The sequence below is a fragment of the Odocoileus virginianus genome, chromosome 31 (genome assembly GCF_023699985.2).
Source record: "Odocoileus virginianus isolate 20LAN1187 ecotype Illinois chromosome 31, Ovbor_1.2, whole genome shotgun sequence".
Lineage (NCBI taxonomy): Eukaryota > Metazoa > Chordata > Mammalia > Artiodactyla > Cervidae > Odocoileus > Odocoileus virginianus.
In genome coordinates, this window is record NC_069704.1 from 27209646 (window position 1) to 27224109 (window position 14464).

The following is a 14464-nucleotide window of genomic DNA, read 5'->3' on the forward strand; positions in this document are numbered from 1 at the left end:
TCAGGAGAGGATTCTTGTTTCCCTTAGTAGATAGATAGCAACACCTTTGTCTAGTCAGGCACAGTGTTGTGTTGAATCAGGACCAAGTTGAAGCCCTGATAATAGTCTACCTGTGGTTCACTCTGACCATCCAGGATTTTCAGCTGAAAGCCCAGTTTGCTCTCTGTGGACCCTCCTCTTGATAGGTGCCAACAGTGTTTTCTTACCAGACTACTAACATTTTGCCTTGCTTTTCAGAGGCTATCTGCTTAAGTGTTTATTCTTCTGCTCATACAGCCCTAGAATTTGGCAGACGTCTTAGGGGAAATGTTCTCTATCACCCAACTTTAGCCTTCTACTGGTTCAAAGCCTGGGTTTTCACCTTTTACCACACCCAAAATTGATAAATACTCCTAGTGTAAAAGTGGTTACATACATCAACTCAAACCTTAAATGTTGTCTGTAGAGTCTTAGCACCTAACTGCTTCCAGTATTTTCAAATAGATAGTTTCAGTATTTCATCTGGCATGTATAGTTATTCCTGGAAGAAACCCTGGACTGTCACAAACTCTTGTATGCCATCTGGATATGACAGTGCCTCAAAAGGGTCACCTAAACATATCATATGTAATGTCCATTTAAAGTGTACATTCAGTCATTTTTAGTATATTCATGGAGTTGTGCAATCTTTATACAGTTTTAAAATACTTTCTTTCCTCCCCTATCCAAAGTCATACCTTTTAGCTGTTGCTACCTCCCTCCCCACCACATCCTTTCATTACCCCATTCCTGGGCAACCAGCAATCTTCTTTCTGTTCTAATAGGTTTGCCTGTCCTGGACATCTCATGTAAATGGAATCATATAATATGTGGTCTTTTGTGATTGGCTTATTTCACTTAGCATAATATTTTCAAAATTCATTCACGGTGTAGCATAAATCAGTATCTCATTCCTCTCTATGGCTGAATAATCTCTTTTATGAAAAACCACATTTTGAAATTCATCATTAGTTGATACCCTGGATTGTTTCTGGTTTTGACTATTAGGAATAATGCTACTATGAACATTTCTATATAAGTTTTATGTGAATGAATGTTTTGATTTCTCTTGGGTATATGCCAAGAAGTGGAACCATTAGCTCATATTACTCCTTTTGAGGAAGTGCCAGACTGTTTTATATTCCCACCTTTATTATATGAGGGTTCCAATTTCTCCACTTCCCCACTGGTACTTAATATTATGTCTCCTTTTTTTTTATTATTATTATAGCCATCCTAATAGGTGCATTTTCCTGATGACTAATAACTAATGATTGGAACATTTTTTAAATTTCAGAATTCAAGATTTAATTTCATTTATTACTTTGCTACAAAAATAATAAAAATACAAATACACACAAGCAGAGCATTTTTTATTTTATAATCATCTTAGTGAATTTGAAGGGGTATTTCTTTGAATTTTGATATCCCTTTTGACTATATTGACCTGTATTGAGAACCTTTTGTGCTTTTTGGCCATTTGTGTATCTTCCTTGGAGATATGTATATTCTTCTTGGTCCATTTATTTGTTTATTTGACTGTGCCAGGTCTTAGCTGTGGCCTGAGGGATGTTTGAGTTTTGTAGCAGAATCCAGGATCTTTTGTTACAGCATGTGGAATCTAGCTCCCTGATCAGGGATCGAACCCAGGCCCCCTGCATTGGGAGCATGGAGTTTTAGCCACTGGACCATCAGGGAAGTCCCCTTGGTCCATTTTTAATTGCATCACCTATCTTTTTATTGAGTTGTAAGAGTTCTTTATATATTCTCTACACAAGTCCTTTATCAGATGTATAATTGCAGACATTTCCCCCTAGTCTTTGAGTTGTTTTTACTTTCTTTTCTAAGTAAACATTTACTTTTTGTTTGTTCTGGGTTTTTTTTTGTTGTTGTTATTTTTGTTTGTTTATTTTTCATTTTTGGCCATTGGGTATAGCATGGGGATCTTAGTTCCCCTACCAGGCGTTGAACCCGTGCCCCCTGAAGTGGTGGTGCAGACACCTAACACCGGACTGCCAGCAAATTCCCTTAGCTTTCACTTTCTTAATGGTATCCTTTTTAGCACAAAGTTTTAAATTTTGATAAAGTCCAATTTATCTATTTTTTCTTTGGTTGCTTGTGCTTCTGATTTTATAGCTGAAAAATTATTGCTTTTCTAAGTGAAGTGTTAATGAAATATGGCATAGAATGGAAAAGAATGCAGAAATCAGGTTTGCAGCTTGATGAGTTTTTAGTTTATTCTTTTGTAACCAGCACACAGATAAAAACAAAACCCCAGAATATTATTAGAGCCACAGAAAGAATGACCTGATACTTTTAATATTTATTTTTCCCTTGAAATAATAATGTCAAATTTAGGTATTTAGTGAGAATCTTATATGTTGTATCATGTTAAAAATTGTTAAAAATAAGTTCATAAATATCTTACTCTTATCCTACCATCCTGATGCTTTTCATTGAATAAACACGTGTTTTTCCAGGGATCAGTGTCTTTCAAAGATATATCTGTAGACTTCAGCAGGGAGGAGTGGCAACAATTGGACCTTGCTCAGAAAAGTCTGTACAGGGATGTAATGCTGGAAAACTATTTCAACTTGATCTCAGTGGGTAAGCACAGCTCTGCTGGGTAAGGCTGTACCTAATTGAGTGTATTTTTTTTCCTCAGTGGAATTTATGAAATCTGGTGTTGCTAAGGTATATGGGACTTCTAAAGACTGTAGGACATCTGAAGTGTGTAATAGTTTTGTCCTTATTTTGTTCTATGTTCTTAACAATCTCTTTTGGACATTAAGAATATACTTCTGTTCCCCATGAACTTTTCTGAAGAGTAAATGGAGGGTTTTGTTGTTCCCTATCATCAGGATGTCAAGTTCCCAAACCAGAAGTCATTTTCAACTTGGAGTGGGGAGAAGAACCATTTATGTGGAATGACAAAACCTCAAGCCAGAGCTGTCTAGGTGAGTAGGAACCAAAATCACAGGAGATTGTATAACCAAATCACAGTTTTACTGGCAGAGTTTGGCAACTTTGAAGTGCTTTTAATATGATATTTCTCTGACATTCTGAACTTTTGAAACTGCATAGATAGAGCTGATATTGGTCTCTTAAGACATCTAAATGCCATTCCCACTTAAGGCTCCTTCCAATATCAGTGTCTTCTTTGCTTTACTCTTTAAGAGGGATATGCTAGAGTTACTGGTACATTGGCTGTAGGATCCTTTTTCTTTTGTTTTGCTTTTTCTCCCTTTTCATAGCATTAAAAAAATTTTTTTTTTAAATCTCTGTCAATGTCTTAAATCCTTTCCTTACACATGCAGGTACTCATAAAATTGCCTTTAAAAAATTATTTTGGGTCACTCACCTGCTTATTTCTCTTCATTTTCTTTCTTTTCCCTTAAGGTGCTTCAGAATTGTCATCTAGAGATGGCCATATTATATCATCCCCCATGCCTCTCCCTCAACTGTTGGCTTTGAGATTTCCATTATTTACATTTGGGGATAGCTTCTTATTTTAACCCTTTTATAATTTTTTGGGGGCCACACCCTGCAGCATGAGGGATCTTAGTTCCTCCAGCCAGGGGTTGAACCGTCATGTCCTGCAGTGGAAACTTAGTCCTAACCAGTGAATAGCCAGGGAATCCCCTATTTTACAATTTTTTTAAAAGTTTTATTTTATTTTTTTTATTTATCCCTTTTAATCCTCACTCCCTACTCATTTTTATCCTTCCCAGAGGCAGCTGCTCTACTGTATTTTATATGTTTGCTTGCAATTTATTCTTGAATTTGTCGGGTATTTGTAAAATTTAAATTGTTGGTCATTTTAATTTCTAAAAATGGTACTGTGCTATATATCCTACTTAGTTTATTTTTTCCTCTCAGCACTAAATTGGTTCATGTTACACTGTTTTTCTAGCTCATTGCTTCTAATTGAGGCATACATTCCATAGTGTATATATATATATGCACATTTACTTGTCCAGCTTTCTAGCTACTATAGCTAGTACTATAATAAATTTCTTCAAGAACTGTTCTTATAGGAAACAAGAATTTCTTGAGGAAGAGTAGTGGGAGTGTTTTATTAATGAATACACTAATGCTTTATTTCACTAAGTATAACTATATTGTTTTCTAGATTGGATGTATTGGTCTACAATCATCTAAACATACAAAGGCATCAGTTTCTCCACATCCCTGCCCATATTTCTAATAATTTCTCATAATCTAGTGGATTTTAATTTCTATTTGTTTTAATTTGTGTTTTTCTAATAACAATATGTTTTGAACATCTTATCATGTACCTTGTAATAGATTCTGATTTCATTTTTGGTATTTGACTACTGACACCTTCCAAACTTCACCACTCTCTCTTCATCTTCTGCGCCACATCTGGGCAGACTACAAGAAAACTCAGATGCTCTTTCCATTAGTGCTAGTGGGAAGTTGCTCTGTATCAGTCAGCTTAGCACCATCCCCAAACTACTATAAAAAACCCAAGCCAGTGTCCTTTTCTCTCATAAGCCACTTTTAGACCTGCTTGGGAGCTTTCCCTTCAAAAGCCTCATTAAATGGGTAATGAACTTTTTCATATCTTATTGGTTATGTGTCAAGTCATCACTCTTGACATCTGAACCAAATTTGGTGTGGGAGTCCATTGCTCCTCTGCAGGTGACTTAACAGTTTGTTTGGTAAGCAGGATCTTTGGATGATGACCACCACCAAGGGGGTTTTCTCTTGTTCTCTGGTTTTACTGCCTGCTGCTGAGTACATACTTTGAGCTGTGCTACTTTATGCTACATTTGCTGATTCCCACAAGTCTGTGTCATATATTTAACCAGTTGAAGTTGGAAGTTATAGTTGGTATTCTGGGACAGATGGAAAGGACTAGGCCCTCCTTAAAGTGGCTTAAGACCTATGTATGTGTCTCAAATTGAATCATTTGTCTCAGTTCTGGCAGAAGCCATGACTGACACCAGAATTAAGGAAACAGATCAGATTGACTCTCATTGCATAATGCTCTCAGGGGAACAGTTGATACCTTATGCATATAAGGGTCCATCAGGCAGCTACTTGTGTGAAGGAAGAGCAGTTACAATGCAGCATGCTAAAGCAAGTGGCACACCTTTCTAAATGTTGTCATATTTTATTGTTGTTTATTGTTTTAGTGTTGTCATATGTTTGCTTTTCCCCGTGACTCATCTTCTCAAACAATTCTTTATGCTCTTTCTACTAGTTTTTCTCTTTTATAAAGTTATCATTTAGATGCCCTCCTTCTTTTACTTTCCAGTGAAAAGTAAAACCTAAAACCATGTCTAAATTTACTTATGCTTGAATTATTCTAACCCTGTTTTGATGTGCTGGTTCTTCTTAAAAAATTTTTTTTCCTAGCTGCTACTGGTTATAATATTGTGCTTATCTTGTCATAGCTATATGATGCAAAATATTACCTAACATATAAGAAATTCTTCTCTCAATAGATTAATAAACTAAAGGAAGAACATGCCTCATATTTGCAATTCACATTTATCTTTGTTTAGTTTCCATAATCATGTTTGCTTCATTTTAACATTTTCTTTAATTATTCCCCTGTATCTGACCCTTTATTTTCTGATCTGTCTGCCTATTCTTATAATCTACATACTTATACTTTGCTCTCATGTTTCACTTACTTCTTTTATTTGACCTATTACAGCATACATTGCTTTTTCCCTTTTCTAACTCTCTGACCCACAAAAACAGAGAGAAAATGACATTAGTTGGAATGACAACAGAGTCTTTTACCTATTTCAGAAATGTTTCTCTAGAGAATATTTAGTGAAATTAAATTCTTTAGGTGATAGACAGAAGCAGTTATTTTGCTCTATTTCAGAGGGATTTGAAATTTTTTCTGCTAAGAGTAATTTGAAGGACCAATAATTGTAATTGGAAAGGGAAGACAACTGAAAGAAATGTTTAAAATTTAAGCCTTTGAGCATTAAGCATTTATTATTGTGCACATCTATGCCGATTAAATATGACTTTGTAACGCTCAGAATATCTGTGTTTATTTTTGGTTAAGAGAAAAGAGAGCCTTCCTAGAGTTTTTCTGAGGTTTGAAATTCATTTTCAGAGCATAGAACCCTAAATGATCCATGAAGGAAATGAATTTTGAAAAGGAATAAAGGATCAGGAAAAGGAAGCTTAGTGGAGAAAAGGAAAAGAATATATGTTTAGATTCAGTAATAAAATAGACTTTAGTGACTGGTGGAAAGTTAGCTTACATACATTCATTTTTTTTTGGCCTGAATTATGACTTTGTATTTTATTGAATTGGTAATTCAGTTTGTGACAGAAGAATTATGAATAATTAAACTTTTTACCATGGGAGCAAATTTTTTATATTGAACATCATCAATAATAATGTAAGTGCTGTCAGGCATAGCAGTGGGTTTATAAGCTAAAGAAAGTGAAAAGTTGCAAAAGATGAAAGCCATGTTTAGGAATCTAATATTAGAGGTCCTCAGGCTTAATGAAAACATTAATATGTGTGAGTAAAACTGTAATGTGTGCTAAGTCACTTCAGTCATGTCCAAGTCAGTGCAACCCCATGGACTGTATAGCCCATCAGGCTCTGTCCATGGAATTCTCCAGGCAAGAATACTGCAATGGGTTGTTGTTTCCTTCTCCAGGGGTTCTTCCCAATCCAAGGATTGAACCCACGTCTCTTAAGTCTCCTGGATTGGTAGGTGGGTTCTTTACCACTAGCGCCAGCCACATGGGAAGCTCAAAAATATAAAAGTTAAAAGAATGTGTTTGGGGATATTACAAACATTATAAGGTCCTGGAGATAGAATGAAATGGATACAAGGTTAGACTGTGTCTATATTAAAGAGTAATCTGATTTTTATATAGGTATTTACTGAGAATCTACTATGTCTTTATTTATTTTTACTTTATTAATTTTGTTTTACTTTTTTTTTTACTATGTCTTAAAAAAGTTTTTTTTTTAATTGAAGGATAATTGCTTTACAGAATTTTGTTGTTTTCTGTCAAGCCTCAACATGAATCAGCCATAGGTATACATATATCCCCTCCTTTTTGAACCTCCCTCCCATCTCCCTCCCCATCCCACCTCTCTAGGTTGATAGAGAACCCCTGTTTGAGTTTCCTGAGCCATACAGCAAATTCCCATTGGCTCTCTATTTTACACATGGTAATGTAAGTTTCCATGTTACTCTTTCTATACATCTCACCCTCTCCTCCCCTCTCCCTGTGTCCATAAGTTTATTCTCTATGTCTGTTTCTCCATTGCTGCCCTGTAAATAAATTCTTCAGAACCATTTTTCTAGATTCTGTATATATGCATTAGAATATGATATTTATCTTTCTCTTTCTGACTCACTTCACTCTGTATAATAGATTATAGGTTCATTCACCTCATCAGAACTGACTCTGCTATGTGTTATACACTATTCCACAGTTGGGGATATTAGTGATTCTTATTGTAGGTAAGAATGGTATACTGGAGTAAAACCCACCTCCTGTCATTGATAGACCCCAAGAAACAGTGACTTAGAGAACATAAACATTAACCTGCCCTGGATTTAGCCTGAGGGCTGTAGTTTTCTAATCTTTTGTCTCGAGCATCACCAGCAACAGAGAACTGAGCTATCAAGTTTGTAATATAGCCAGTGGGAAGAGAGTTATGGAAGACACACTTACTTCCTTAAAACATTGATCTGATTACAACAAATACAACTCCTGCTCTCATTTGAATGGTGATAAGTGAATTACCTGGATTTACCTACAAATGAGGCTGTATATGCCTGTTGTTTTGAGACAGACACATGCTTGGCTACAAGCTTAACACTGTTGAACGAAGGGGACAGATTTTAATGAACAGCTTCTGTCTCTGCTTCAGAGTTGGCCCTTTTTGCTGTTATATTCTTCCTTATTAAATGTGTGTATCTGCACCCCAAAACCAGGCATAAAGAATTGAATCATAGATATATATTTACTGTTTATAATGGTAAAGCTAATTCAGGATGACTGAGGCTACAATAGATTTCTGTATATAAATAAATTTGTATTTAGGGCACAGTGGTTAATAGAGAATAGAGAAAGCAGAGAGATTAGGATTTATAGATGAAGGATAATAAGAATCTAGACTCAGAAATATTTTTTAGCCACATGGTTTGTTACTTTGTTCTTCTAACACCTATTATGTAGTTCTGCTACATGTTCAGAACAGCATATTTCAGTTTGAATCTTGTCTTCTCCAATTACTAAGCATTTGATTTGGACACATTACTTAACACTTCTGTGGCTCAGTTTCCTCATCTGTAAAGTAGGACAATAATAACATTAATAGCAAAAGGTTATGTTGATGTTTAAATGAGTTAGAACAATGCCTGAGACATCTAAATTCTATTGTTTATTAGACAGTAAATGTAATGTAAGGCCTTATTTTATTATTGCATATTATTTCATATAAAGAGATTATTATATATATTTATTCTCATTTTATATATTTATCTATATTTGTTATTACATTTATATAGAATCTCTCCCATTTCTCTGTATTCACCTTGTATCCACTCTATCATCCCTTCTGTGTTTTGCTAACTGTTCTTTGTGTATTTTATTTTTTAGATCAGGATATTGGTTTTGGAACATCACAACAGGGAATATCTGAAGATGTTTCAGTCTGGTTTGAGGGAATACGTCTCTTCCCAAGAGATGACCTATATTCCATTTTAGAAGAATTTTGGCAAGATGATAAACAGACAAGAAGAGAAAAGGAAAACCAGAACAAACATTTAAGTCCTATCATCTTCACCAACAAGGATACACTAGCTAATAAGGGGAACTGTGACTATAATAAAGACACTGGGAAAAAATTTCATGTAAACACAAACCTTGTTCCTTCAAGAAAAAGACTCCATAACTGTAACCCATTTCAAAAGAGTTTGAGGCCTATTGTAAGCTTATGTAATTATAATAGAAACAGTGCAACAGAAAATTTTGATAAGATTATTGGATATGTTAATACTTTTACTCGTATGAATTCTCATACAGAAATGAATGCTTGTGAATATAATCAATGTAAGAAACTTCTGAGTAAACAAGCTCTCATTCAGCATCAAAAACATCATACTGGGGAGGACTTCCATTTATTTTCTGATTGTGTAAAACTCTCCACCCATAAGACACAACTTTTTGCACATCAAAGGATTTATACTGAAGAGAAACATCATGAGTGCACCAAATGTGAGATGATCTTCACTCAGAAGTCCCAATTTGCTGTGCCTCAGGTTTATACAAGAGAAAAACCCTATGTAGGCACTGAATCTGGGAAGAAATTTTCCAACTCAAACCATGAGAAAACTCCTCATACTGAGGAGACTGACTATAAATGCAGTGCACATGGAAAAGCCTTTATCAAGAAGTTAGATCTGTTCAGACTCCAGAGAATTCCTACTGGAGGAAAAAACCCCTATGATTACAGTGAATGTGGAAAAGATGTCTCTCACAATTCAAATCTCAGTATACACAAAAAAGCTCATACTGGCAAGAAGCACTTTGAATGTATTGAGTGTGGAAAATCTTTCACAAGAAAATCAACACTAAGTATGCATCAGAAAATTCACACAGGAGAAAAACCATATGTATGTACTGAATGTGGGAAAGCCTTTATCCGAAAGTCACATTTTATTACACATGAGAGAATTCATACGGGAGAGAAACCTTATGAATGCAATGACTGTGGGAAGTCCTTTATAAAGAAGTCACAACTCCATGTGCATCAGCGAATTCACACAGGGGAGAATCCCTTCATATGTTCAGAATGTGGGAAGATCTTCACTCACAGGACAAATCTCATTATACACCAGAAAATTCATACTGGTGAGAGACCCTATATATGTACTGAATGTGGGAAGGCCTTTACTGACAGGTCAAATCTCATTAAACATCAAAAAATTCATACTGGAGAGAAACCCTATAAATGCAGTGACTGTGGGAAATCATTCACGTGGAAGTCACGGCTCAGGATACATCAGAAATGTCACACTGGAGAGAGACATTATGAATGTAATGAATGTGGGAAAGCATTTATTCAGAAGTCAACACTGAGTATGCACCAGAGAATTCATAAAGGAGAAAAACCCTATGTTTGCACTGAATGTGGGAAGGCCTTCTTCCACAAGTCACATTTTATTACACATGAGAGAATTCATACTGGAGAGAAACCTTACGAATGCAGTGACTGTGGGAAATCTTTCACAAAGAAGTCACAACTTCATGTACATCAGCAAATTCACACAGGAGAGAAACCCTACAGATGTGCTGAATGTGGAAAGGCTTTCACGGACAGATCAAATCTCTTTACACACCAGAAAATTCATACTGGCGAGAAACCCTATAGATGTGATGACTGTGGAAAAGCCTTCACTCGAAAGTCAGGCCTCCATATACATCAGCAGTCTCACACTGGAGAAAGACGTTATGAGTGCAGTGAATGTGGGAAAGCCTTTGCACGAAAATCAACACTCATTATGCATCAGAGAATTCATACGGGAGAGAAACCTTATATTTGTACTGAATGTGGGAAGTCATTCATCCAGAAGTCACATTTAAATCGACATAGGAGAATCCATACTGGAGAGAAACCCTATAAATGCACTGACTGTGGGAAGGCCTTTATTAAGAAGTCACAACTACTTGAACATCACCGAATTCACACAGGAGAGAAACCTTATATGTGTACTGAATGTGGAAAGGCCTTCTCCATCAGATCAAATCTTATTAAACACCAGAAAATTCATACTAAACAGAAACCTTATAAATCTAGTGACTTTAGGAAAGACTTTAACTGGAAAACACAATTCAGTGTACATCAGAAATCTAATACTGAGGGAGTAGAATGCCCGGTGCCACAATCATGGGGTAGGGATACAAAGTTGTGAGGAGATATAGCTTGACTAAAAAGCAAGAGGTAACCAAAGTAAATTTTCCTCTATCTAGTCAGAAGTATGAATATCTGGATCTCATAGCTTATGTCCAGTTTTATACACATGGGCAGACACTTTGGAGAAAGTGTTTAAGCAGTGATTAATGGCATGCTTGTTTACCTGACAGATACTGGAATTTTTAAGCACCTGCAAATAATAGTACATGTGCAAGGAGATGACTTGGTAATAGTTCTTATTTCATGTTTTGGATAAGCAGTTTTATAAATCAGGGCTGTTGAGTTGTTCATGCCCTGTATAGCAAAAATATTCAATGTTGACCAAAGGAATTTCTTGAGTAGATTTCCAAGAAAATTTTTCATTGCCCAAGCACTCTATGGACACTGAAATCAAGGCAACAGTATAGACAATTCAGCTGTATAATAAAAAGAATCTACAAGTTTCTGTGAAAATTGACATTAAAGATACAAAGATGGACTCTACTTTTTTCTTTTCTTTGGGATGTCACTATTATTTATAGTTTACAATGTTTATTAGTGTATGGAAATTTGGATTAATAAGTTTAAAATTTATAATTTTATTTCGAGATTGGCAAAACCACAGACTTACCTGAATATTCACAGGCATCTTTCGATAACTAACATGTTTCCTTGTTTATTAATTCCCTACCATGGCAGTAGGTAACTCATGCCCAAGAGGTAACAAGTGCTCCCAGGCTATATCCCAAAAGTGATCAATAATGTAAGCAGCAGCCCCAAAGATTATCTGTTACACTATAACTGGTTTTGAGATCATGAAAGTTAGCCACAGGTTACAGATTAGGCACTCTGGATTCTCACTGTCTTTTACAGAAACCTCTACTTTTTAAATGATTTCTTTTTCTAGAGACAAATTAAGAAAGTGAGTTTTAAAACCTAGAATTCTTTTCTTCCAATTTTGTTAATGCATTCTCTACTTATTTATTACATACTAAGTTTGTTGTGGTTGTTGTTCACTCATGTCCCACTCTCTGCAACTCCATGGACTATAGCACACCAGGCTCCACTCTCTCCCATTATCTCCCAGAATTGGCTAAAATTCATATCCATTGAGTTGGTGATGCTAGCTCACCATCTCTGTCAACCCATTCTCCTTTTGCCTTCAATCTTTCCAGCATCAGGGTCTTTTCCAGTGAGTCAGCTCTTCATATCAAGTGACCAAAGTACTAGAACTTCAACTTCAGCATCAGTCCTTCCAATGAATCTTCAGGGTTGGTTTTCTTTAGGATTGACTGGTTTGATCTCCTTGCTGTCCAGCGGACTCTCAAGATTGAATCTTCTCCAGCACCATAGTTCAAAAGCATCAATTCTTTGGTGCTCAGTCTTTTTTATAGTTCAACTCTCGTATCTGTACATGACTACTGGAAAAACTATAGCTTTGACTAAGCAGACAATTGTTGGCAAAGTAATGTCTCTGCTTTTTAATATGCTGTCTAGGTTTGTCACAGCTTTCTTTCCAGGAGCAAGTGTCTTTTAATTTCATGGTTGCAGTCACTATCTGCAGTGATTTAGGAGCCTAAGAAAATAGAACCTGTCATTGCTGTCACTTTATCCCCTTCTAATTGCCATGAAATGATGGGACAAGATAACATGATCTTAGTCTTTTGAATGTTGAGTTCAAGCTGGCTTGAAACCTCTTTCACCCTCATGAAGAGGCTCTTTAGTTTCTCTTCACTTTCTGTCATTAGAGTGGTATCATCTGCATATCTGAGATTGTTGGTATTTCTCCAGCCAATCTTGATTCCAGCTTGTGATTCATTCAGTCTGGCATTTCACATCATGTACTCTGCATGCAGAGGAGTTAAATAAGTGGGGTGACAACATACAGCCTTGTCACACTCCTTTCTGAATTTTGAACCAATCGTCCCATGTCTGGTTCTAACTGTTGCTTCCTGGCCCACATACAGGTTTCTCAGGGGACAGGTAAGGTGGTCAGGAAATTCCATCTCTTTAAGAATTTTCCAGTGTGTTGTGTTGTGATCCGCACAAACAAAGGCTTTAGTGTAGTCCATAAAGCAGGAATAGATGTTTTTCTGGAATTCCCTTGCTTTCTCCATGATCCAATGGATGCCAGTGATTTGGTCTCTGGGTCCTCTACTTCTTTGAAACCCAACTTGTACATCTGGAAATTCTCAGTTCATGCACTGCTGAAGCCTAGCTTAAAGGATTTTGAGCATAACCTTAACTAACATGTGAAATGAGTACAATTGTATCATAGTTTAAACATTGTTTGGCATTGCCCTTCTTTGTGATTGGGCTAGATGGTAAAGAATATGCCTGCAATGCAGGAGACCCAGGTTTGATCCCTGGGTTGGGAAGATCCCCTGGAGAAGGGAAGGGCTACCCACTCCAGTAACTCTTCTCTGGTGAATTCCATGGACAGAGGTGGACTACAGGCCTTGGGGTTGCAAAGAGTCAGACAAGGCTGTGCAACTGACACTTTCATACACACTTTCTTTGTGATTGGAATAAAAGTTGACCTTTTCCAGTCTTATGGTCACTGCTAAGTATTCCAAATTTGCTGAAATATTGAATGCAGCACTTTAACAGCATCCTCTTTTAGGATTTGAAATAGCTCAGCTGGAATTCTGTCACTTTCACTAGCTTTGTTTATAATAATGCTTCCTAAGGCCCACTAGAGTTCACACTCCAGGATGTCCTGCTCTAGGTGAATGACCACACCATTGTGATTATCCAGGTCATTAAGACCTTTCTTGTATGGTTCTGTGTATTCTTGCCACCTCTTAATCTCTTCTGCTTCTGTTAGGTCCTTACCTTTTCTGTCCTTTATAGTGCCCATCTTTGCATGAAATGTTCCCTTGATATCTCCAGTTTTGTTGAAGAGATCTCTAGTCTTTCCCGTTCTGTTGTTTTCCTCTATTTCTTTGCATTGTTCTTTTAAGAAAGCCTTCTTATCTCTTCTTGATATTCTCTGCATTGAGTTGGGTATATCTTTGCCTTTCTTGCCTTTCACTTCTCTTCTTTCCTCAGCTATTTGTAATACCTCTTCAGACAACCATTTTGCCTTCTTGCATTTCTTTGGGATTGGTGTGATCACAGCTTCCTGACAGTGTTAGAAACCTCCATCCTTAGTTCTTTAGGCACTCTGTCTACCAGATCTAATCTCTTGAATTTGCCTCCTCCATTGTATAATCATAAGGGATTTGATTTAGGTCATACTTAAATGGCCTAGTGGTTTTCCCTACTTTCTTCAATTTAAGTCTGAATTTTGCAATAAGGAGCTCATGATCTGAGTCACAGTCAGCTCCATGTCTTGTTTTTGCTGACTGTATAGAGCTTCTCCATCTTTGGCTGCATAATCAGTCAGATTTCAGTATTAATCATCTGGTGATGTCCATGTAAAGAGTTGTCTCTTAGGTTGTTGGGAAAGGGTGTTTTCTATGACCACTGTCTTTTAACTCTGTTAAGCTTTTCCCTGCCTTCTTCTGTGCTCCAAGGCCA

General features: G+C 36.5%; 2 protein-coding genes across 2 annotated transcripts in view; both read left to right on the forward strand.

Moving 5' to 3' along the window:
• Window positions 1-11446, forward strand: part of ZNF484 (zinc finger protein 484) — a 30905-nt gene extending 19459 nt beyond the window's left edge. The window contains exons 3-5 of the mRNA XM_070459471.1: window positions 2499-2625; window positions 2880-2975; window positions 8647-11446. Of these exons, the coding sequence (XP_070315572.1) occupies window positions 2499-2625; window positions 2880-2975; window positions 8647-10961 (2538 nt within the window). The 3' untranslated portion in view covers window positions 10962-11446. The remainder of the gene's footprint in view (window positions 1-2498; window positions 2626-2879; window positions 2976-8646) is intronic.
• Window positions 1-14464, forward strand: part of FAM240B (family with sequence similarity 240 member B) — a 144792-nt gene that overhangs the window by 19452 nt on the left and 110876 nt on the right. The window lies entirely within an intron of this gene.